Source organism: Ailuropoda melanoleuca, chromosome 4 (genome assembly GCF_002007445.2).
Source record: "Ailuropoda melanoleuca isolate Jingjing chromosome 4, ASM200744v2, whole genome shotgun sequence".
In the NCBI taxonomy this organism is placed as follows: domain Eukaryota; kingdom Metazoa; phylum Chordata; class Mammalia; order Carnivora; family Ursidae; genus Ailuropoda; species Ailuropoda melanoleuca.
In genome coordinates this window covers 91,639,878-91,663,550 of record NC_048221.1, presented here as the reverse complement: position 1 = coordinate 91,663,550, position 23,673 = coordinate 91,639,878, and the positions used below count along the sequence as shown (strand labels likewise).

Sequence of the window (23,673 nt, the reverse complement as noted above, 5' to 3'; positions counted from 1 at the left end):
AAAAAGTGTGGAAAGTTAGTGAAATTTTAAGCCAATTAGATATATAAGAAGCTTAATAGATGACAGCAGTTAAACCTACAAAAAAAAATACAATACATAAATTGTTACGTGTGTGGAAGAACTCTGTAGACAGAAATGTTTAAGGAGTGCTACAAATCAAAAGTTAAATAGTAAGAGTTTAATGCAGTTATTTTAACATTGGTATCATATTAAATTTTATTGTCTCATTGTGTAGTTATGATACCCCACCTCAAATTCAAGATGTTTAACTTAAAAACAACAACAGCAACTACCTGGCTCTTCCTCCTGATCTCTACACTATGTAAATGTCATCCCTGGTCTCCTGATAAATTGTATTATAATTCTGAGTCATCCTTATTTCCTTTATGTCATCCCATTAGTTGGCAAATCTGACTGATTTTTCCTTCAAAATCTCACTTGTATCCAATCCCATCTTTCCATTCTTGTGGTGGCCACCCTAGCTCTGGCCCTTTATTCAACTGCCTAATATCCAGAAATCCTCCCCCACTCTAACGCAGGTGGTTCAATGTCACCAACTTGATTTGGATAAAATGCTGCCTCACCATTACATGCCAAGGCACCCACATCTTTGGTCTAGTTTTCAAGAGCTTCTATAATCTGGCCTTGATACATCCTTTTAGTCTCGTCCACAGTAACTACAGACACTCTCCATGTTAGTTAAACTGATCCACTTTCTAACTCCACACACCACTTACAAGCATTTTCTACCTCAATATCCTTCACTAATCTATTACTCACTTTGTACGGGGTATCTTCTACCTACCAACCACAAAGCTAAGAAACAAAAATGATTTAATACAACCACCTTAAAGACCAACTTAGCTTTAATTCCTACATCATGGTCTACTCTGATAAGCCCCAGCAGAAAGTGCTTCTTCCCTTTCCTCAGAGATTTTAGACTGTCTTGCCACAAGCATATACACCCAGAGCTGGTTCTCACGGATCTCAGTTAACTCTGCTCACTTGGAAGATACAATAAATGAACCAGTAAGTGTATAATGAATTTATATAAATGAGATTAAGATCATGGGTGATGTTAAACCTCATGGATTCGGGAGATGAGAAAAATAAGGACATTAGAATTCAGATTAGATATCTCTAAATTAAGAAATATAATGAGACCCCAACATTTAATTTAAGATTGGAAATACTCCAGACACCGTAATTTATAAGTTTTAGAGTAGGAAGAGTGTTCTGACAGTATCACCACATAACAACCCTTGAAAGTAGATTAAAAATATAAAATTAAATATTGGGACGCCTGGGTGGCTCAGTAGGTTAAGCGTCTGCCTTCAGCTCAGGTCATGATCCCAGGGTCCTGGGATTGAGTCCCGTGTTGGGCTCCCTGCTCAGCGGGGAGTCTGCTTCTCCCTCTGCCTGCTGCTTCCCCTGCTTGTGCGCATGCTCTCTCTCTCTCTCTGACAAATAAATAAAATCTTTTTTAAAAAATTAAATTAAATTAAATGTTGCCTAAAAATATCTACACTTTTATAAAAACTGGCTTTCCAGTGAAATGAAAACCTTTTCTTCAAAGAAGTTAGTTGTAAAAATATGTTCTTCCTTGAGAAGATTCCCTAATGATAATTCAAAGAGACTTTTCAAAGAAAACTCGGATTAAACTATGCCATCTGATGCACACTGATCGTTTTTAGGAAAAAGGTTCTTATTTCTATAAAGATACAGATGTGTCAAATGCATTTTCATGGGACAGTGTTAAACTTTGCCAATAAAATATGCTTTAATCAACATACATTACATGACTCCCGGTAAAAATGTTTATTTAACCACCAGAAATGCTGTATCATTAGATACAGCCCCAGTAAAAAAAAGTAATAACCCGTAACATATAACATCTATAACCTATTAGCTCAGATAAAAGGAGTTGTGTCTGAAGTACTAAAGCACAAAAGTGTGTTTCAATGAGAAATTTAAAATGGAATTCTCTTACGGTGAAATTCCTTATTTTTATCACTTGGTTACAAGGGGGTTGTGTTCATGCACATGCATGTACATGCGGTCACAGCCTGCAGAATATGCATTTTCTTCTCTCATCCTGTGGGCAGAAATATTGTGTGCCAAACTGGTCTCTGCGTCATGTAAATGATATGGAGAAGCCAGAATTTGTTAAAGGTAAAAAATATTTGGGTTTGGAACCAGGGAAAGAGAAGGCAGAATGGATGCCTCCACCTAGGGCTGAAGGACATTTGATGGTTTCTTCTCTGGTATCTGTCCTCCCTCCCTCTCTTTGCCCCAAAACTTTAGTTTCTGTCAGGGATCTCTTGTGGTTCTGGAGAAGGTGACCCTACCCTAGTTCCAGGGGTGGTACAAGCTCATCAGTAGTCTTTGTGATTCATTCAAGAGTAAGAATATGATCTAAACCAGTAAAAGAAGTGAATTTCATGATTTTTCCTAGGAGTAGTGAGAACTAAAGTTGTTCATCCTCTCTCTCCTGAGATGTATGGGTGCTGAATAAGGATGCATATAGTCCCTTTGTGGGGGGAAGAGCCAGTCTTAGGATGATAATGACCCCTCTAAAGACAGAATGATGAAAGGAAATTGGGTCATTGGTGACATTATTGACATTACTAATGAGCCAAAACAGTAAATCTTGTCTAAATTCATCACCACTTCTGGATTTTTCACTTAAAGAAGTCAGTAAGTTCTCATTATCACTTAGGCCAGTTTGAGATTTTGTTTTTGGATACTGGCCAATGAAAGAATTCTAAAAGATACAAGGATAACTGTATATTGTGCAATGATTGTAGAAAACATTTGGTATATAAAAAATTTACTTTTTTTAATCTAAGAAAAATCATTAAAATCAGAAAATTCATAGAAGCAGACATAAAAAAAATTCACATAACTGGAAATTGTACGTAGGTTTAACAAGAGACTCATTTGAAGATTTCATTTTGTTTCCTGGAGTAAAATTACTTACCTGGAAGTGCACTATGTCTGTATTCTATCTTGTGCTGGGGATTCTTCCTAAAAAAACAAAAAGGAGAAACCAAAAATAAGATCTAGTTTTCCAATCACTAAAAATTAGTAGGACTATTTAAATTAAACTAGAACAACAACAAAAAAATAAACTAGAACACTCACTAACCTACAAATAAAATTAGGTCCCAATAAGCCTGTTATTGAAAAGCATTTTGTTGTTGTTGTTAACTATAGTCACCATGCTGTACAAAGCATCTGCTTTTTTTTTTTTTTTAAGAATTTATTTATTTGAGAGAGAGAGCACAAGTCAGGGAAAAGGCAGAGGGAGAGGGAGAAGCAGGCTCCCCACTGAGCAGGGAGCCCAACATGGGGCTCGATCCCAGGACCCTGGAATTGTGACCTGAGCCAAAGACAGATGCTTAACCGACTTGAGCCACCCATGCGCCCCCAAAGCATTTGCTTTTTAATTACAACATTTACTAAGTGCCTATTACATGCCAGGCATATTTCTAGAGGCAAAGATATACTGGTGAACCAGACAAAAGTTTTTCCCTCGTGACTTATGGAGAAAAACAGTATGAGATAAAGTACAATATATCATATTCCCAAAATATGACATATTGTATTTCTAAAATGTCAATGCCATTTATCACATATATAAAAATACAATGTATAATAGTGTAAAAAACACAGAACACAAAATATCAAAAATGTGTATGTATGTGTTTGTAATGTCTAAAAGGATACTTTTTTTACAGTCTTCTTGAATCCAAGACAAAAGCATCTAAGTCATGTCTCTAAAAATCCCCAATTGTTAGGAGAAAACAGAAAAGTCAATTTGCATTGAGAAATTTATATGACATATTGCAAAGTCAAATAGAAACTACTGTTTGGATATCTATTTTTGATTATACGTACCTATGATCTCTTCTATTATTTTATTGAATGTTGGGACATGCCATATATATATGACATATATGACATATATGACACATATATATATATATATATGACTTTCTCCAGATAATGCAAAACTGCCCAGGCAGCAATAATCCAAAGCAGTAACTTGTCGATCATGACCCACTTGATGGGTACCCCTCTTGGGGGACTTACACAGGAGAGCTGGGGTACATTGACAATAGGTATGTGCTGAGGTACACAGCTCATATGGCGCTGTTGTGAAGATTCGTGAAGAATACAGAGGAAGTCCTTAGTCTAAGGGCATGATAGGTTGTAAGTAATTAATGTTAGCCACTGACACATCCATCATTGGTTCAGTAAATGGTCATGGGGCACTAATTACACGTCAGGCTCTATGTCAGGTATCAGTGACATTTCTTATTGCAAATATCTCTTCTTTTGGGGATCACTTTTCATATCCTGCGAGAATTAACACACAGTACAAGACTGCAACCACACAGTTAATTAGGGCCATAACTCAACAGTTTTGAAAAGGGGAAAAAATATTCTACAAAATATTGTGTATTTGGGATAATTAACCCAAATCTGACCTTTTAATGGAAAAGACACTTCAAAGTTGAGAGAAAGAAACTGGACAACTTCAATGTGGCCAAGAGAACTGCACATGAACAAAGCCACAGGGATAATCTATGGGAAGACTGAACATGCCAGCCCAGCTCACTGACTTGTTTAATTCAGTCTTTATGAAAATGCAATTAATGCTGGATGTCAGGGGAGGAGGAACAGAAACAAGAGGGACATTAATACCAAAGTCATTCTTCATCAATAACCTAGAAAAAGACTGTTGGTCATTTGAGAGTATTTTTGGTAACCTTTTAAAAAATCTTTTTTGTGTGAGTATGGTAAAATTAAATATACCGCTAGCTCTTTGTTTTGAAAAAAATGCCAAACCTACTGAAAAGTAGCAAGATTGGTACACTGAAATTCCATATACCTTTGCTGAGATTCTTCAAGTGTTAACAATTCCATACAGATGCCACATTGTTGTTATTATTATTACTAGTTATAGTCTTTTGAGATTTAAAACCTTTTTCTCCTTCTTTTTAATATATGTATTTTTTCAGGTTCCAAGCAGTCCTAATTTTCCCCACTTTGCCCTTAATAATTAAGAAAACATTTATTGAACAGTTAAATATGGTCTTAATTGTTTGCTACTAAAGCCTCTTTCAAAAGCTGCTTTTAGAAAGTCTCAAGTAAGTGAATGTCAGTCTTTAAGTACAGAAATAGACAGAGGACCTGAATAGAATTTTTCCAATGAAGACATATGGCCAACAGACACATGAAAAGATGCTCACCATCACTAATCATCAAGCAACTGCAAATCAAATCCATAATGAGATATCACCTTACACCTATCAGAATGGCTAAAATAAACAAAACAAATAACAAGTGTTGGTGAGGATGTGGAGAAAAAGGAACTTTTGTGCACTACTGGTGGAAATGTGAATTGGTACAGCCACTGTGGAAAACAGCATGGAAGTTCCTCAAAAATTAAAAATAAAAATACCATATGATCCAATAATTGTACCACTAGATATTTACCCAAAGAAAACAAAAACATGGGGCGCCTGGGTGACTCAGTCGTTAAGTGTCTGCCTTCAGCTCAGGGCATGATCCCAGGGTCCTAGGATCAAGCCTCGCATCGGGCTCCCCGCTCAGTGGGAGCCTGCTTCTTCCTCTCCCACTCCCCCTGCTTGTGTTCCCTCTCTCACTGGCTGTCTCTCTCTCTGTCAAATAAACAAATAAAATCTTAAAAAAAAAAACCCACTAATTTGAAAGGATATATGAACCCCTATATTTACTGTAGCTTTATTTATAATTGCCAAGATATGGAAGTAACCTATGAGTCCATCAATAAACAAATGAATAAGGAAGATATGGGTGTGTGTGTGTGTAATATTATATAGCCATAAAAAAGGATGAGATCATGCCATTTGCAACAACATGGAAAGCCCTAGAGGATATTATGCTAAATGAAATAAGTCAGATTGAGAAAGACAAATACTGTATGATTTCACTCATATGTAGAATCTGAAAAAACCCAAAGGAATAAACAAACAAACAAAAGCAGAATCAGACCTGCAAACACAGAGAACAAACTGATGGTTGCCAGAAGGGAGGAGAGTGGGAGGATGGGGAAAATGGGTGAAGGAGAGTGGGAAATACAGGCTTCTGGTTACAGAATGACTAAGTCACAGGAATAAAAGGCACAACATAAGGAATATAGTCAAGGATACTGTAATAGCTTGTACGGTGACAGATGCTAGACACCCTTGTGGTCAGCATAGCATAATATATAAACTTGTTGAATCACTATGTTGTACACCTGAAATGAATGTAACATTGTGTGTCAACTACACTCAAAAAAGAAAAAAAAAGTACAGAAATGGAACCAAGGAGTTTGTAACAGAGACTCAAGTAGTTTATGCACCAAATACCAGTTAAAAGACTGCTGATAACAGATGTCACCACCAGAGAGACTGAAAGTGAGAATAACAGTTTTTAAAGGCAAATGGGGTGAGGGAGGGGGTACTGATTCAACCTTAAGGTTGCAGAAGGTGATTCCCCCTTCTCTATTATCTTGAAACACATCCACAATGGCACTCACAAACCCCACCTATATAATACTGCCTAAGAAAAAGGGAAATCACTTCAGAATAAAAGATAAGGAAAAAAGTTTTACACCTATATATTCCCAAAAGGAAGAGCAGTAAAGTGTATTTTGAAATTTTGTACTCAGAAAAGGAAAGAATTTTCAGCTCCATGGACAGATCTTCATCCACCTTGGGGGGGGGGGAGTGTTTCTTTGAGGCTCTGATAATAGTTTCCATCCTATCCTAGGAGAACTTGCTATTTTCATAAAAAGACAAGTGTAGGGGTCCTGGATGGCTGAGTCAGTTAAGCATCTGCCTTTGGCTCAGGTCATGATCCCAGGGTCCTGGGACTAAGCCCCACATCAGGCTCCCTGCTCGGCAGGGAGCCTGCTTTTAGCTCTGCCTGCTGCTCCCCCTGCTTGTGCTCTCTCTGTGACAAGTGAATAAATAAAATCTTAAAAAAAAAAAAAAAGACAAGTGTAAGACTGTAATGGAAACCAGACAAAACTAGTCGATTTGGTACTTTTCCACATTTAGAGGCCAAATTTCCAATTTTAGACAAAAGTATTATTATCAGTACAGTTTTTGCTTGAAAACGAAGAAAAAAAATCTTCTGTGACAAGTTCAAAAGTTTTCTGTTTATGAACTTTAGGATGTATTTCCAAGTATATTTTCTTTGTTGATAAGTATAACTCTCAGAATAGACAGACTTCAATAGGAAAATGAGCCAAAAAAGAAAAGAAAATATATCACATGCAAAAGCACATACTCAAAATAAAGATAAATTTTAGACACGTTTTGTTTATGTAGCAATTTAAATGTTTTTTAAAAAATCAGTATTCTGAATGTTAAATTCTTAAATTATGTCCTTCTTCAAGGTGCCCCATAATCTCAGTTCCAATCTTTATTTGCAGTTCCATGCCTTTGTTTCTACTCCGGGAGAGTGGTTTTTGATTCTTTGCCATCAGTAGGTACTTACTCACAGCCTTTTTGCCAAGAATATTCTTCCTACTATATACTGCCTAAGTTCAAATCATACCTCCTTTAGGAAGGCAATTCTGATAATCACTGGGACACAGCTCTAGAATATATTGTCCGTATCTACCACTTGGTACTCACCTCATAATTTCTTACAGTGTCATCTAAATTTTCAACACAAATATGTGTGTGTGTATTATTTCTATCCTCTGTCAAATGAGCCACTAGAACTAGAAACCCTGCAACTTTTAACATCTTTGCTTGCCTGAGGATGTTTCTCTTGGCTGTGTCCCTGGTGACCCAGTGGTCATTCAAGGCCTCACTCAGAGAGGAACAACTTCCTCCTCCAAATAGTTGGGATCTTTCCTAATACGTATAAACACTTGTGGGCTTTTATAGTACCTTTCACAAGGCAGCATTCATCTGTTAGTTCTAACACATTTATCTATTAGAATGGAGATTTTTTTTAAGGTAAAAAGTTTTTTAAATTAAGCTTTACATGTGTTTCCAAAATGGTGGAATATTTTATATTTTCCTATTTAATAAGAAAAAAAGAAACTTGACAAAATATTGTCAATATTTTCAATACAAACTGAAGTTTAAAATTCTCATTGGCTGGAGCACAAAAAGCAGTTTCTAGTAATTTCTAGACTGGTAATAAGTGTTTTTGAGTTCATGTTAACACTTACTATTTTTATAGTAATCCTAATCCACAGATCCTGATGTTTTCAGAACCATCCTTTGAACGCTATCCTTTGAAAGACAGTTTTTCTACTGGAAATATGCCAGAGAAGGCCTATTCTCATTAGGTTGAAAAGACTGTCAATGTTCTGAAACTGCTTTGTATTTACACTTACAAAGTTAATAATCAAAGTACTCACTGAATCTTTTTATGCAAACCTAAGACTAAAACATGTTAGAATTTCCTGCCATTAACAATTCATATTACTTCCCCAGGAAACAGTGAAAATGTAACAATCATATTAAGCAGACTCCATTGCAATCAGGTTCCTGAGAAACTGACTGGTCAGACACTTAGCTCTAGTCAATCAATCATGCAAGGAACACAGGAACACAGAGTCCTTCACAAATGCTTAAGAGATAGATGCCACTATGTCTTGATCTGTTCTCATCTGGCTGGTTGAACTTTGGATCACTGGCATTGCTATGGAAGGGGCTCAGGTTTCAGGATCAGAAGAGCTGATTATGAATTCAAACTATACCTTTTACTGGTTGTGTGATTAATGGAAAGTCCTATAAACCAAGTCACCATTTATTCATCTGTGAAGCAGGGATAATACTGCTTAACTCACACAGGGTTGTTCCAAGGGTTAAATGAAGTAATACGTATAAACACTTGTGGGCTATTAAGTATATTCCATGTGTCAGCTATTAATTTTACTTTAAGATAGCCAACTAGGGGCGCCTGGGTGGCACGGCGGTTGGGCGCCTGCCTTCGGCTCAGGGCGTGATCCCGGCGTTATGGGATCGAGCCCCGCATCGGGCTCCTCTGCTGGGAGCCTGCTTCTTCCTCTCCCACCCCCTGCTTGTGTTCCCTCTCTCTCTGGCTGTCTCTGTCTCTGTCAAATAAATAAAAAATTAAAAAAAAAAAATAAGATAGCCAACTATGTTTGGAAACTCTGTGTGCCAGTAAAAGTAACTGCCAATTAAAAAGTGCATGCGGACTGAAAAAAAAATAAATTAAAAAAAGTCTATTAAATAATAAAATATGGCAAAATAAGTAATTGCCAATTAATACTAAATAACTGAATTTTGTTTTTAATAATACATTTTATTACGATTGAATATTTTCCCCATCATACATCACATATTTATGGAATATTTTTTTTTTAAGATTTTTTTATTTGTCAGAGACAGAGAGAGAGAGGGAGAGAGCACGTGCGCACACGCAGGGGGAGAGGCAGGAAGAAGGAGAAGCAGACTCCCTTCTGAGCAGGGAGCCTGATGCAGGACTTGATCCTAGGACCTCTGGATCATGACCTGAGCTGAAGGCAAACGCTTAACCGACTGAGCCACCCAGGCATCCCTATGGCGTATTTTCTAACATTCACCTGTGCATATCTCATTTTCAAAAATCAGTCATTTCATAACAAGGCAGAATGTCTTTTTCATATAACCCTGGGTTAAGGCTAAGTGGCAGTTTTGTGCAGCTCTTTGGGGGCAAATGAGCATTTGAAATAACTTTCAAGGATAATGCCAAATTCTACCCAGGACTTTTTCCTAATAATGAATGGAAATACTTACTCAGAGTTCATTCATAAAAGATTTACATCCATCTTTTTCACAAATGGCATTTTCTGTAACTTAACAGACCTCAAAATCCTTTCTGAGTTGTTTTTTTTAATAATACTATTAATTATTAATGGTAATCTTGGGTTTCAAACATAAAACTATATACCCATAACCACACCAGGGTTTCAGGAGCTGTTATATTTTAAAATATACATTTTCAAAAAAAATTCTGATTTTAATGATATTGGTATTAGAATAAATACATATCCAAAGGAAGAACACTCCAGGAAGAGGAAATAGAAAATGTCTATAAATTTGCTAAGGCCCAGAGGTAGGAAACAAGCTACAGTATTTGGAAAAACACACAGATTTGTACAGCTCAAAGAGAATGAATGAGAAATAAAACAGTAGGAAATGAAGTCAGAGAAGGACTTGTAAGCTATGGAAAGGAGTTTTGTGGGAAAGTATTGGGAGATTTTGATTAAGAAAACATGATACGACTTAATTTTAGAGAATTATTCTGGTTGTTTATGGAAAATGAATCACAGGAGGGCAAGAGGAAAAACAAGGGTATCAGTTAAGAAGCTACTGCAGTACTTCAGAGGTAAGAGGTAGTGGTTATGACTAAAATGGTAGAGGTAAGGGAAGAGAGAAGTGGTCAGGGTCCTAATATATTTTCAAGGATGAAATGGCAAGGACTACTGATGGACTGAATGAGTGATGTGAAGAAAAGAGAAAAATCAAGGCTCTTTCTAGGTTTGGGGCCTAAACACTGTGTGAATGGTGAAGTCATTTACACAGGGGGAGAACACTTGGGAAAAAGCTGTTTTCATGAGAAAAATGGAGTTCTGTTTCAGATGTATTAAGTTTGAATTACCTATTTTACAACCAAGTGTATGAGTCTGGAACCACTTAATTGAATCAGATGCCCTCAGGAATAAGAACAGAATAGAGAAGGGCCTCACTCAGGGAACTGAGCCCTGTGGCTCGGTGATAATTACAGGTAGGGAAAAAGAGGAGGCAGCAAAGAAGGCTAAGGAAGAATAGGCCAGGAATATAACCAGTCTGGCTTTATGGACATAAATAAATTGCTCTCTGCCCTGGAGATTGCCATTATGAGTGTAGGACCCTGGAACACAAATGATCCAATCTCTGCGTTTCCCATGTTTTCATGAGGAATTGAAGCCCAGGAAAATCAAGTGACAAGCAAAGTCATGCTACAGAGTCAGTACAACCATCTAGAACCCAAGGGTGCCGACTTAAAAACACATTATCTCTCCACCATAAAGAGCTACCTAAGGATTAACTAGGCAATGGTAACAAGAACAGAATCATACTTTTTATTTTTGTTTACTTCCAAAGATTTAGTAACTTAATACCAAAACTTAACACCCAAAATTTTAAATGAACCTGAAGTACTATTTTACATCAGCTATAATAGTGACTAGCATGTTGGATGCTCAATATTTGCTCAGTAAATAAGTGATCATACTATATTTTTGTTTTTATTACAAAATAATTTATCTTGCATTTTTGAAAGTCAACATCTATTTTAAAACCTAAAGCAAAAACATGAATCCTATGTTATCAAATATCTAAGTTTCAAATTTTAGAGGAAAAAGACTCAGTAAATATGGTCTTTATTAAATAATAAAAGAGTAAACCAGCATAAGATAATAGAAAGTAGCCAATTTGTTAATTGAACATCATTACATTTACTATCCATGCCAAAAGAACTCTGAAAATTCTTATATACATGCAATTAATACTAAACGTAACAAAAATAATCAAATTTCTCATTATGAAAATAGATGCATATTCAAATATGCAAATAAGGAGTAAGAAAAACAAAACCATAAAAGACATTCCAATACATTTTTTTCAAGGCTACATAAACATAATTGATGTCGTTACTACTATTTCCTAAATGAAGTTTAAAAAAAATTATAGCCAAGTCTTATGTAAAACCGCATAGCTAAGCCTGTGTATGTAGTCTAAGATAAGTTCTTCTAAGATGATATTCTTACACATGATTAAAGAANAGCGAGAGAGGGAACACAAGCAGGGGGAGTGGGAGAGGAAGAAGCAGGCTCATAGCAGAGGAGCCTGATATGGGGCTCGATCCCGTAACGCCGGGATCACGCCCTGAGCCTAAGGCAGACGCTTAACCGCTGTGCCACCCAGGCGCCCCNAAACAAAACCATAAAAGACATTCCAATACATTTTTTTCAAGGCTACATAAACATAATTGATGTCGTTACTACTATTTCTAAATGAAGTTTAAAAAAAATTATAGCCAAGTCTTATGTAAAACCGCATAGCTAAGCCTGTGTATGTAGTCTAAGATAAGTTCTTCTAAGATGATATTCTTACACATGATTAAAGAACTGCAATCATGGCAGACAATGATAGGCTACTTCCTCTATATGCAAACCTATAAAATGGATTAAGATTCTAACAACTTTGGTTATTCTTAACTATAAATAAAATGATTGGGACACTTGGGTGGCTCAGTCGGTTAAGTATCTGCCTTCGGCTTAGGTCATGATCCCAGGTCCTGGGATTGAGCCCCACATCGGGCTCCCTGCTCAGCGGGGAGCTGCTTCTCCCTCTGCCTGCCACTTCCCCTGCTTGTGCTCTCTTGCTCTCTTGCTCTCTCTCTGATAAATTAATTAACAAATAAAATCTTTAAAAAGAATGACTGATGGCCTCACATGATTGATTCTGGGAATCTCAACTACCAAACAACTACAGTTTCCCTATTAAAGCCTTTTGCCTCAAATAAAATAATACAGATTAAAGTTAAACACACATTCCTAACTTTTATGAAACAGCTCCCAAAAATCAGTACCTTCTGGTTTGAAGTGTGCATTTGCACATATGATCAATTAAGATAATATCGCAATAATTTGGAACACTTTTCAAAAAATAAAAGAGGAGAGGTGCCTGGGTGGCTCAGTCGACTGAGTAACTGACTCTTGGTTTCAGCTCAGGTTATGATCTCAGGGTCCTGAGATCAAGCCCCATGTTGGGCTCCAACCTAGGCATGGAGCCTGCTTGAGATTCTCTCTCTCCCTCTCCTTCTCCACCCCCGCTGGCTCATGTGCACATGTGTATGCACTCTCTCTCCCTAAATAAAAAATATAAATAAATACAAAAATAAAAAAGGAAATAGCAAAAAATTTTAGATCATAGCTATAAATTTGGATCAGCAAATAACGAAAGATAATGAATTTACTTACTATCAAATACACTTTTTAAAAAATGAATTATGCTTGTTGTAAAACACTGTGTTCTTTCAACTATACAGATCACGTTGCAGATTCATTACAGTGAGAGCCCTTACAGTTGATAACTAATACACTTCCTTACGTCATCCCTCTTAGAAGGTATTATAATTAAAAAATAAAAAAGTAGGTCATTGGCTTCCAAAAAACATCAAGGCACCAACATTTTAATTTGCATAATACATACCTGCCTTAGGTTTTTAAGTCCGAGGCAATGTATGTGAGTTTGACTTTACATTTTTATACTAAAATGGTTGAAGATGGATTCCATTCATTTTAGTGTATATATATTCTAAAGTTAGTGTCTAATTTAACAAACAAGAACAGGAGTAATGCACTGAATAAAATCCTATTACACACCAGAGGAAGTGAATGAGTCAGAGGCAGGCACAGCAATCACTGGGTTATATTAGACATTAAGTATCTAATGTTCTAATTCAGACAAGTACCTTAAGCTAATCAAATTCATTAAACTGAGCAAGTCTTCAGATAGACTATAGTGTACGGCACAAAAGGAATAAATCAGATTTATTAATGGGCAAGATACTTAAAATGACAACATTAACTAGTTCTTTCATATTACCATTTTTTCAGGTTGATTTAATTTTGTGAGGCTTAAAAAAGTATAATGTCATAAAATTTTAGTAATGCCTGTAATCTAGAAAAGAATAAAATTTAAAAATTAAATACCTTTTTTAAACATCAACCTCTTAAATAGGTTTTAGGAATCTTTATTTTTACTATAGTATGCCTTTAATATGTGATTCATATCTGTTTTTCTGTTTTACTCATGGGAATGAATGGCCGAAAATGAAATATATCCATATATGTGTACTTTGGTGTTTTCATATTTGCTCTATCATGATAAAAGCTTTGACCGTAGATGGCAATACTTGGAAATACAATACAATATCATATAAATTTAGGCATCTGACGTAGTATAAAACTGAGATTATTTAGTGTATTGTACACAGTTGAGATCATCTATATATTTCAAAAAGAGAAACTGAGTTGCACACATTCAAGGGTTAAGAAGGTAAAACCGGAAAGCAAAAAAACCCCAAAAAACAAACAAAAACGCAAACAAAAAACCAACTCAGTATTTCACCTGAGAGACTGTTTTTACTTGAGAATAATTCTTATCCTGTTTTGTGAAGGCAAATTTTCAAAGATAAAAAGCAAACAAAAATGTTTCAGCCATAAATTTCATCTCCCTTCCAAATGTGTCAACCATGATGGAAAACAGGTTTATCACAGCTCTACTTTTAGAATATATATATATTGTTACTTTTGTAAATATAATAATCTCTGGCTGATTTTTGTGGGTTATTTTATGACCTGCAAGACTTCAGTGTTTTTCTTCTGTGGCTATAGGGAAAATCTAGCATGCATTTACACAAAAACTTGCTTTTAAGCAAACCAAATTAGAACATTTTATCATCCTGATACAGTAGACTTATATTCTAGCACTATAGCAATAAAAATCTAGTCCCAAGATGGAGTCACTCCTGCCTAGGGTGCCATGTCAGCAAACCAACACTTAGATAATTTTCAAGTCCCTATAAATGCTCTATTTGACCAAAAACACAATATATCCAGTCAGCCAATCCCCAAACCACACCAACTCTGGGCTCTATACTTACTTCTTTGTTTTTTCTCACCTCAAATAAGGGTGACTCTGTGGCCCCAGCTAATCAGATATTTTCTATTTTTCTCTTCCTTGTTCTTTATTCTTTATCCTCTAAAAGTTACCCACCTTCCAACCCATTCTGCATCCTGGGATGGAGCCCACTGTGGGCTCCCTGCTCAGTGGGGAGTCTGCTTCTGCCCCTCCCACTGCTTGCATAGTGCACACATTCATGCTCGCTCTCTCTCCAAATCCTTTTTAAAAAATGATATATTCTTGCAAATCAAGATTGTTAAAGAGTAAATTGCTAAAATTAAAGTGATGTTATATTATGATCAATGACATATCTACTAGATGTTTTTTGCCTAAATAATAATAATATTATGACCAGAAACAGTATATAAATATATATCATGCTTCCATAGCTAAGGTTTCTTCTATTGTTTTGATTATCTGAAAAACTCACAATTTCTTCAAAGTAACTCATCTAGACCTTTTTTTTTTTTATACTCCAAAATATTAACTTTGCCATTTGGATAAAAAAAAAATACTGTTAATACTTTAGAAAACCATGAATAAGGGTGTCTGGGTGGCTCAGTCAGTTAAGCGTCTACCTTTGGCTCAGGTCATGATCTCCAGGTCCTGGGATTGAGCCCCCCATCGGGCTCCCTGCTCGGGGGGAGTCTGCTTCTTCCTTTCCCTCTGCCCCTCCTCCATGCTAGTGCTTTCTCTCTCAAATAAATAAATAAAATCTTAATAAAGAAAGAAAGGAAGGAAGGAAGCAAGCCAGCCAGCCAGCCATGAATAACAATGGTGGAGTCAGGCCCTGCCACACAGAAATGCTGGAATGGAGGAGGGAAGAGACTTGGTTTTCATCTCACTGGCTTTAGAATCTTAGGCAATTCATTAACCTTTCTTGTTCCCATTCCTTTATTTGTAAAACAGTAGTCAGAGTAACCAAACATATCTAACATTCTCCAAGAGTCTCTCTGAACTGTAATTAAAATTCACAAGGGAAAAAAAATCTCCAGATTTCATCTCCAAGTTGAACAAGACACCAAGCAGCTCAACAGATGAAAAAAATACACTTTATATATATATAAATATATTTAGATCTAGATCTGAAAGTTTCTATTAGCATATGTGGGTCACTGGCATTGGAGTAATTTCTCTTGACTACTCACTACTCTCATCTCTCTTGAAGAGACTGACGACATGGAGGCAGCAATTTTTGACATTATTTTGACAGTACTGACATTTGATTATTCTTAGGAAGGTTTTGTATTTTACATTCATTCTTCTCAAGAATAAGCACATTTGGATTTTGCTTCTGGGAAGGACACAGGACATAATGGCAGGCCAATATCTTAACAACTAGGAAAAAACCCTGATAAACTGTGAAAACTGTTTTTATGACAGAACTGTGGGAGTAATGAGAAATTTGGATTATCTAAAATTCCACAAAGAAAAAGCCCTTTCTACGTTAGCTGACAATCACTGGCTATTTTCTTTTCTAGAGTTCCTTGCCAATTCTTGGTGTGGGCTGAAGAATAAGATTTGAGTCACCTGGAGGAACTCTAGGAAAGAGAAACCTATAGAGCTTTTCACGATCTCATGCGGTTGTCATGACAATTTGAAAACTAAAAGAACCCTAAACACAAGGCTGATTCTTTCCAAGAAGTATATGCTGAGTTCCTGGGGAATATGAGAGTTTTAAGGTCCGTGTGTGAAACTTCAAAATGGTACAATGAAATCTCTAATTTATGTCATGTTTCAGAGATGAAGTACCACTAGGGAGAAAGGATCTGCAACAAACACATAACTAGTCTCCTCTCAAGAAATGTGCCAAATTTTAGGAGGCAGGGGAAGTAGCCTAATTGGCTAAGCTCAGACTGTCCAAAGGGAAGAGACAAGAAGAGAGAGACCTGCTTTTCTGTCAAAAATCTAGACAAGTCATGTCAAAGGAACATGGACAAACCAAAGGGAGATTGGGTTTTATTAAAATAACAACCTAGGCATTACTTATCCAAATCTCTGACTGGACAGAGATGACTAGCCCCTATCTGCCAAACAAGGTGGGAGGGGGGGCTCACTGGTGGAAGATAACATACATAAAACACAGTATCTGAAATTATGAACTCTGTGGATAGGTTTATCAGCAGCCTAGACACACAAGAAGACAGAATTACTAAGCTCTAAGACAAGCAACAGCAAATATCCAATCTGAGGCACAGAGGTAAAAAAAAAAAAAAGAAAAGAATGGAAAGAATAAAACAATGTATAAGAGACATATGGGACATGGTTAAAAGACTTAACATGGTTAATTTGAGTAGAAGAATGAGGGAAGAGATAGAATGGGGCAGAACAATATCTGAGAGATGAGATAATAGCAAAGCAATCTCTTCAAACTAACAAAAACCACAATCTGCAAAAAAGCTCAGTGAACCCCAAACAGGAAGAATGTCAAAAAACTCATACCTAAACACATGTTAGTTAAACTGTTGAAAGTAAAAGCAATGAGGGGCGCCTGGCTGGCTCACTTGGTAGAACATGAGACTCTTAATCTTGGGGGCGTGAGTTTGAGCCCCATGTTGAGGGTGGAGTTTAGTTTAAAAAAAAAAAAAAGCAATGATAAAAATCTTAAAAATGGCCAGAGGAAAGGCATGTTAATTTCAAAGCAACAATAAGACAAAAAAGTAATTTTCAACAGAAACTATGGCTGCATGAGTCAATGGAACATCTTTAAAGTGATGGGGAAAAAAGCAAAGGTGCCAAGCTAGAATTCTATACCCAGTGAAGAGAGCCATCAACCAATCAATCAATCTGGACATAGTCACAAAAGATGAAAGAATCCTTTCCCATAAGATTTTCACTAAAGAAATACTAAAAGAAGTTCCTAAGCCTAAGAAAATGACTCCAGATGAAAGGATAAAACTTCAAAAATAAAAGAAGGCCACCCAAAACGATAAATGTGTCAATAAATATAAGAGAATGCTGATGCTTAAAATTTAAGAAAATAATAGCAATGCCATATAAGTTAACATGTGTAAAAGTAAAAATATATGACAGCAATATTTTTTAAAAAGGGCAGAGGAGGAAGTAAATGGACTTAAACTGATAAAAGATTACTGTTCTGTTTCGGAAGTGGTAAAAGAACCAATTGTACAGTAGACTGTTATATGTCAGTGATGTCTATTAAAATCAAATACAACTACTGAAAAAAAGAATATATAACTAAAAAGTTAATGGAGGAGAAAAAATGGAATGAAAAACATTTGATCAATCCAAAAGAGGTCAGAAAACGAATAAAGGGACAAGGAATATATGGGACAAATAGAAAACAATAGTAGTAAAATGGCAAAATTAAACTTTAAAATATCAGTGATTGTATTAAATGTAATTGGACCCTGAAAAAGCAGGCTGGATTAAAAATAAAATCAGTGAGCCGGTTATATGCCATTTGTAAGAGACATGCTTTAAATATAAGGACAGAGGCTGAAAATAGAAGGATGAAAAATATTAGCACACAAACACTAACCAACAAAAGGTGGAGCAGCTGTATTATATCACACAAAACAGGAGCTCTAGTTCTGGTAATGACAGAGGAGATCATATCAGACCAAACCTCCCACAGGTAACAATTATACTCTGTTAAAAGTATAAAAACAATAATCTTAAGGAAATAGATAGCTACCAAAAGCAGGCAGAGAGTCCACACATGGAAAAAGGGAGCAGCTCTGAACGAGTTTCCCATTTTTTATGGCTTTTCCACTGAGGACAGACCACAGCTGGTGCATTAAGAAAAATTGACAGAATTACGAGAATAGACAAACCTTATAGTGGTTCTATTACAGTGGAGATTCTCACATTCTTTTCTCAGTAACTAACAGAACAACTGCAGAAAAAATCAGCAAAGATAATTTATGAACAACCCTAAAACTATCTGCCCAAATTGACACTTACAGAAGCTTATTCCCCCAAATCACAGAATATATATTTCAGTGCACATAGTATGTCCAACAAAAATAGACCATCCACTGGACCAAAACCAAATCTCAGTAAATTTTAAACTCTAAAAAATGTTATGACTACAATGAAACTAAATTATGAATCAATAATAATATCTAGAGCAATTTCTAAACATTTGTAAATATTAGACAAAGCAGACTTTACAGCAGGAAGCATTTTAGAGACTAAGAGGGACATGATATTCATAGGACCAGATAACTTTTATAATTTTTGGAACTGATATCTGATCAGGTCTCTAGCAAACTACCAATTATTAGGAAATACAGAACATACTGAATCATAATTTGATAATGCAGTCAGCAAAATCCAGACAATCAGACATTCCTCAGAACAAATGGTCACTTTCTTCAACAAATACATTGTAAGGAAAAAAATTGAAGAGGAACCTATTAATTAAATAACTTAAGAAGCATGGCCACCTTTTGCCATATATGGATCTTAACTGGATCCTAATTCAAAGAAAAAAAAATTTTAAAGAAAGAAAGAAAGAAAGAAAGAAAGAAAGAAAGAAAGAAAGAAAGAAAGAAAATAAGTAAATAACTGTAAGAGGATACCTGACAGGATCTAAGTGATATTTATTTAATAATGGTGTCATAGTATATTTTTAGAAAGTCTTTATCTTTTAGTGATATACCCTAAGATACCTATGAATAAAATGGGATGAAAAGATACAATATCAAGGGTTTACTTCAAAATAATCTAGGCATAGAGGTAGAAGGTGGAAGAGAGGGAAGTATAGACGAAACAATATTGGCCAAGATTTGACAATGAGTTATGTCTTCATTGGCACTTGTTCTACATTTCCCCCACTTATGTAGATGTATAAAATTCTACATTACAAAAGTTCCCTAAAATATTCCCTAAAAATGAAAAGGTATATGGCCATTGTGCCACGAGCTGTGAAAGGCTGTTTTATTTTAAAAAGATAGAGAGAGATACACATTTGTTCTACAAGTAATCTCACTCAACATTGCTTCATCAGTACTTGGCATTTGATGATTCTTTGGAAACTTTTGTTGAATGAATAAACGGGAGCAAGGAATTAGTTACTTCAAGGGGGGGGTGTGAAATTTTCCTAATTAATCATGATACTGAGTATTTTTTCTTAAGTTTATTCACCATAAGGAAATTCACCATTTCCCTTCGGACAAAAAGCCTGTACATGTCACTAAGAGAAAAACAATAGCAATTCGTAAGTCTTCTTTCTGTATTCTGGATATATGTTTACTGTCAGTTATGTGGTTGCAATTTTTTTTCTCACTTTCTGGTTTATCTTCACTCTCTTAATAGTGCCTACTGATGTTAAAAAATCTTAATTTTAATGTAGTCAAATAATTAAATGTTTTCCATATTAGTGATTGCTTTTTATATCTTGTTCTAGAAAACAATACCTAGTCTGGGATCATGAAATTATGTTCTTTTTTTTTTTAAGATTTTATTTATTTATTTGACAGAGAGAGAAACAGCCAGCGAGAGAGGGAACACAAGCAGGGAGAGTGGGAGAGGAAGAAGCAGGCTCCCAGCGGAGGACCTTGATGTGGGGCTCGATCCCAGAATGCCAGGACCATGCCCTGAGCTGAAGGCAGACGCTTAACGACTGAGCCACCCAGGTGCCCCATGAAATAATGTTCTTATACAGATCTTTAAAGCTTTATTGTTTTTTTCCTTTCACATTTAGTTCTATGACCCATCTGGAATCCAGTTTTTGACTATGGTGTGAAATAGGGTTCCAATTTTCCTTCTCCAGATAGATATCCTTACCTCAATAAAATTAATTTTAAAAATTTATACTTTTATCAATGCCTGCAATGCTCCTTTTTCATGAATATGTCACCTGCATATGCATAGGTCTATAAGATGTTCTCCTGGAATGAAACATAGCAATTTTCAAATAATAAGGTACAAGGTTTTCAATTTTTCTTTCCAATGTCAGATGATTATCCTGCCTTCTTATTGAAAACCACAATCATAGAAATAGTGACAACTTCAAACAGACCAGTAGGTTCAGTAAACTGTTCCAAATTTATCTAAGAAAGGTGGCTGTCCGGAATTAAAGCTCTCTAAGATTGGAACCACTTCTTTCCTTGGTAGTTTGATTTATTTCAAGTTCATTCATTCATTTAAAAAAGTTGCAAATACAAGGATAAAACAGTTACTGTCAAGAAAGTTTCTTGACAGTAAGTTACTGTCTAGAGGAGATGCCCTTCCTGTCTCGTAAGACAAATTCTACTATGCATGATACAGACAGGCAAAAGATGCTATGAAAGGAAAGAGAAGGTGCTCTTCTTTTAGGATCAAGTTTCATGTGTTGGCAAAAATGGTAGAGTGGTAGCAACTGAGGAAAGTAGAGATAACATCCTGAATTGATTTATGTCACACTGAGGAGTCTGGATAGAATGTACGATGGGGTAGCATCAACAGCTTTTCAGTTATCTGATTTGCATTTTAGAAAGTTAGAAATGAGGAATAATTTCAGGCATTTACAAGGTTAATAAATTTAACAATTTATAATTATCTAAAAGAAACATTATAATCCTATTAACAAAATGAAAACCTACTATCTATAGAAGTATAAAGACTAAAAGACTTGAAGTGAGAAGTTGCCTGCAATTTCTTCTGAATACACAACAGAGATTGAAGAGAAAAGGAGGACAACCTATCATTTCAGGGGTACATACCTATAACAAGATGCTCCATAGGGACATTCAGGCCGGTCATCAGCCTCATCCTGACACATGACTTGTACACCTCCATAATCGCTATCACCAGGGTGACTGAAGTGTTGAAAATGAACAGGATTCTTCCTATGAGGGTGGCAAATATACTGTCAGAAAAAATAATTAATAGGGTATACTAGAGTTCTAGATATACTACAAAAAATAATTAATAGGATATAGCAGGAAACCAAGCAATCCACATCTAATTATTCCGAAATTGAACCAATGTGCTACATTGTTAAAAATAGAGCTCATGACATCTGGTTGGTACAGAACTCTCATGGTAGCAAAATAAAAGCATCATGGTGATTCAAAAGCACAATTAGAAAAATATAAAGGAAAAGCACAAGGATAATAAGATGCCTTAAACATAACTTACAATTCTCTTGAGAGTTATATACTACAACTATTTATCTTTCTAGTATCTTTCTAATCTTTCTAATATCTTTCTAATATCTAAATAAGACATTAAATAAGCAGGCATTTAGGTCTGGGTGATTCAATTCTCAAGTCTGGATTCCCTAGTTCATGTCCTTGCTTAATCAGCATGTCTACATATGACACATTTAATTCCCCCACTTTATCTTGAAAGCCTCTAGCAAGATTTGCAGGACTAAATACTGAGAAAGTGTAAACCAGTACAAACATGATAAAGCTCCTAACCTTTAGGCCAACGTGTTTAACTAGGCTTTTAATACACATATACTACATAGCCACCTGCTATGGAAATAACGGAATTCCTGTAATTTCATTTTACCTGTAGCAGTTTGCCCCATACATGCAGGATGTCCTCTTGATTTTGTTTTCTTCAGAACTTTGTGCAACTGAGTCAGTTGCCTTTGCATGCACAGTTTCAGAACTGGAGAGATCAGAGCTGGACTCAGGAGGAGATCCTTGAGACTCCTCATGGAAGGACTTGTCCTGGGCACCCAAGTGACTCTCGGAATAGCTCATCACCTCACTTTCTTTACTTCGTGTTCCTTTCACAATACTTTTATGTTCAGGAACCTTACCAAGTTCCTCTATTGGGATTTCACTTCTCTGTGTCCTAGCCTTCATATCATTCGCCTCTGCATTACTAAACATGATTGCAGAACATGACTTTGGCACTGCCTACAAAGACAAATCAGAAAAAAGATATTAGAAATAAATGAAATATGTTTTAAAAGAAATATGTAAACTTAAGCAAAAAAGCATGAAATTGCAAGATTCATTCAATATATATATTTTTAAAACTTTAAGATTCACATTTTAAAGTTATTAAAAATGCCATTTTCCATGTCTGTAATTTGGTAACTTTAAAACAATCTATAGTTATTAGAAAAGGAATATACAGGGGGAGTTTGCTGGCTCAGTCAGAACAGCATGTGACTCTTGATCTCGGGGCTGTGAGTTCTAGCCCCACATAGGGTGTAGAGATTACTTTAAGAAAAGAAAATCTTTAAAAAAGAAAAGAAGAAAAAAAGAAAATATACACCTGTATCAAACCTTTACAATCACATCAAACATTCCCTGAAAAAGAACCAGAAAAATACAAATGTAACAAAAGAGAATACAACTTCGCTTCCATTTGAATATAATCTTTCCCCCAAAAAACTACTAGTCTTTTAAACTTCCCATTCAATAAGTGTCATGCTCTTAACTTGCACTGTCTTTATAATTTCTGTTACTGCAATACTTTATTTCTACCCTCTAAATATAATCATGACTTTTTCTCTTTAGCTGAATGATAAAATTGCTCCTCCCTCACACAGAAAAACTTGGATGAAGCTGTGTTACAATAAACTCAGAAAATAAATATGATTCCTTTGAAGTGGTCTGAATAAAAGTTTCAGTTTAACCAAAAAGGTGTTTTGAGCCAAGTAAACATTCTCATTAGCACTGCAGAATCTTTTTAATATGTACTTGTCACCAGGACAAACAGTAAGCCTATTCATATCCTGTTAAAAATGACTTCTGGGCGCCTGGGTAGCTCAGTCGTTAAGCGTCTGCCTTCAGCTCAGATCATGATCCCAGGGTCCTGGGATCAAGCCCCACATCGGGCTCCTTGCTCAGCGGGGAGCCTGCTTCTCCCTCTCCCACGCCCCCTGCTTATGTTCCCTTTCTCCCGGTGTCTCTCTCTGTCAAATAAACAAAATCTTTAAAAATAAAAAATAGGGGCGCCTGGGTGGCACAGCGGTTAAGCGTCTGCCTTTGGCTCAGGGTGTGATCCCAGCATTATGGGG

The 23,673-nt window shown here is 35.9% G+C and overlaps 1 protein-coding gene across 2 annotated transcripts in view; it reads right to left on the bottom strand.

Moving 5' to 3' along the window:
- The window catches only part of APLF (aprataxin and PNKP like factor), a 243,091-nt gene that overhangs the window by 6,516 nt on the left and 212,902 nt on the right, over positions 1-23,673 (bottom strand). The window contains exons 7-9 of one of the 2 annotated variants that reach the window (XM_034659239.1): positions 22,206-22,561; positions 21,410-21,555; positions 2,981-3,027 (exon numbers count right to left, since the gene is read on the bottom strand). In XM_034659239.1, coding sequence (XP_034515130.1) covers positions 3,005-3,027; positions 21,410-21,555; positions 22,206-22,561 — 525 coding nt within the window. In that variant the 3' untranslated portion in view covers positions 2,981-3,004. The remainder of the gene's footprint in view (positions 1-2,980; positions 3,028-21,409; positions 21,556-22,205; positions 22,562-23,673) is intronic. The other variant, XM_034659238.1, reaches the window with a different exon arrangement.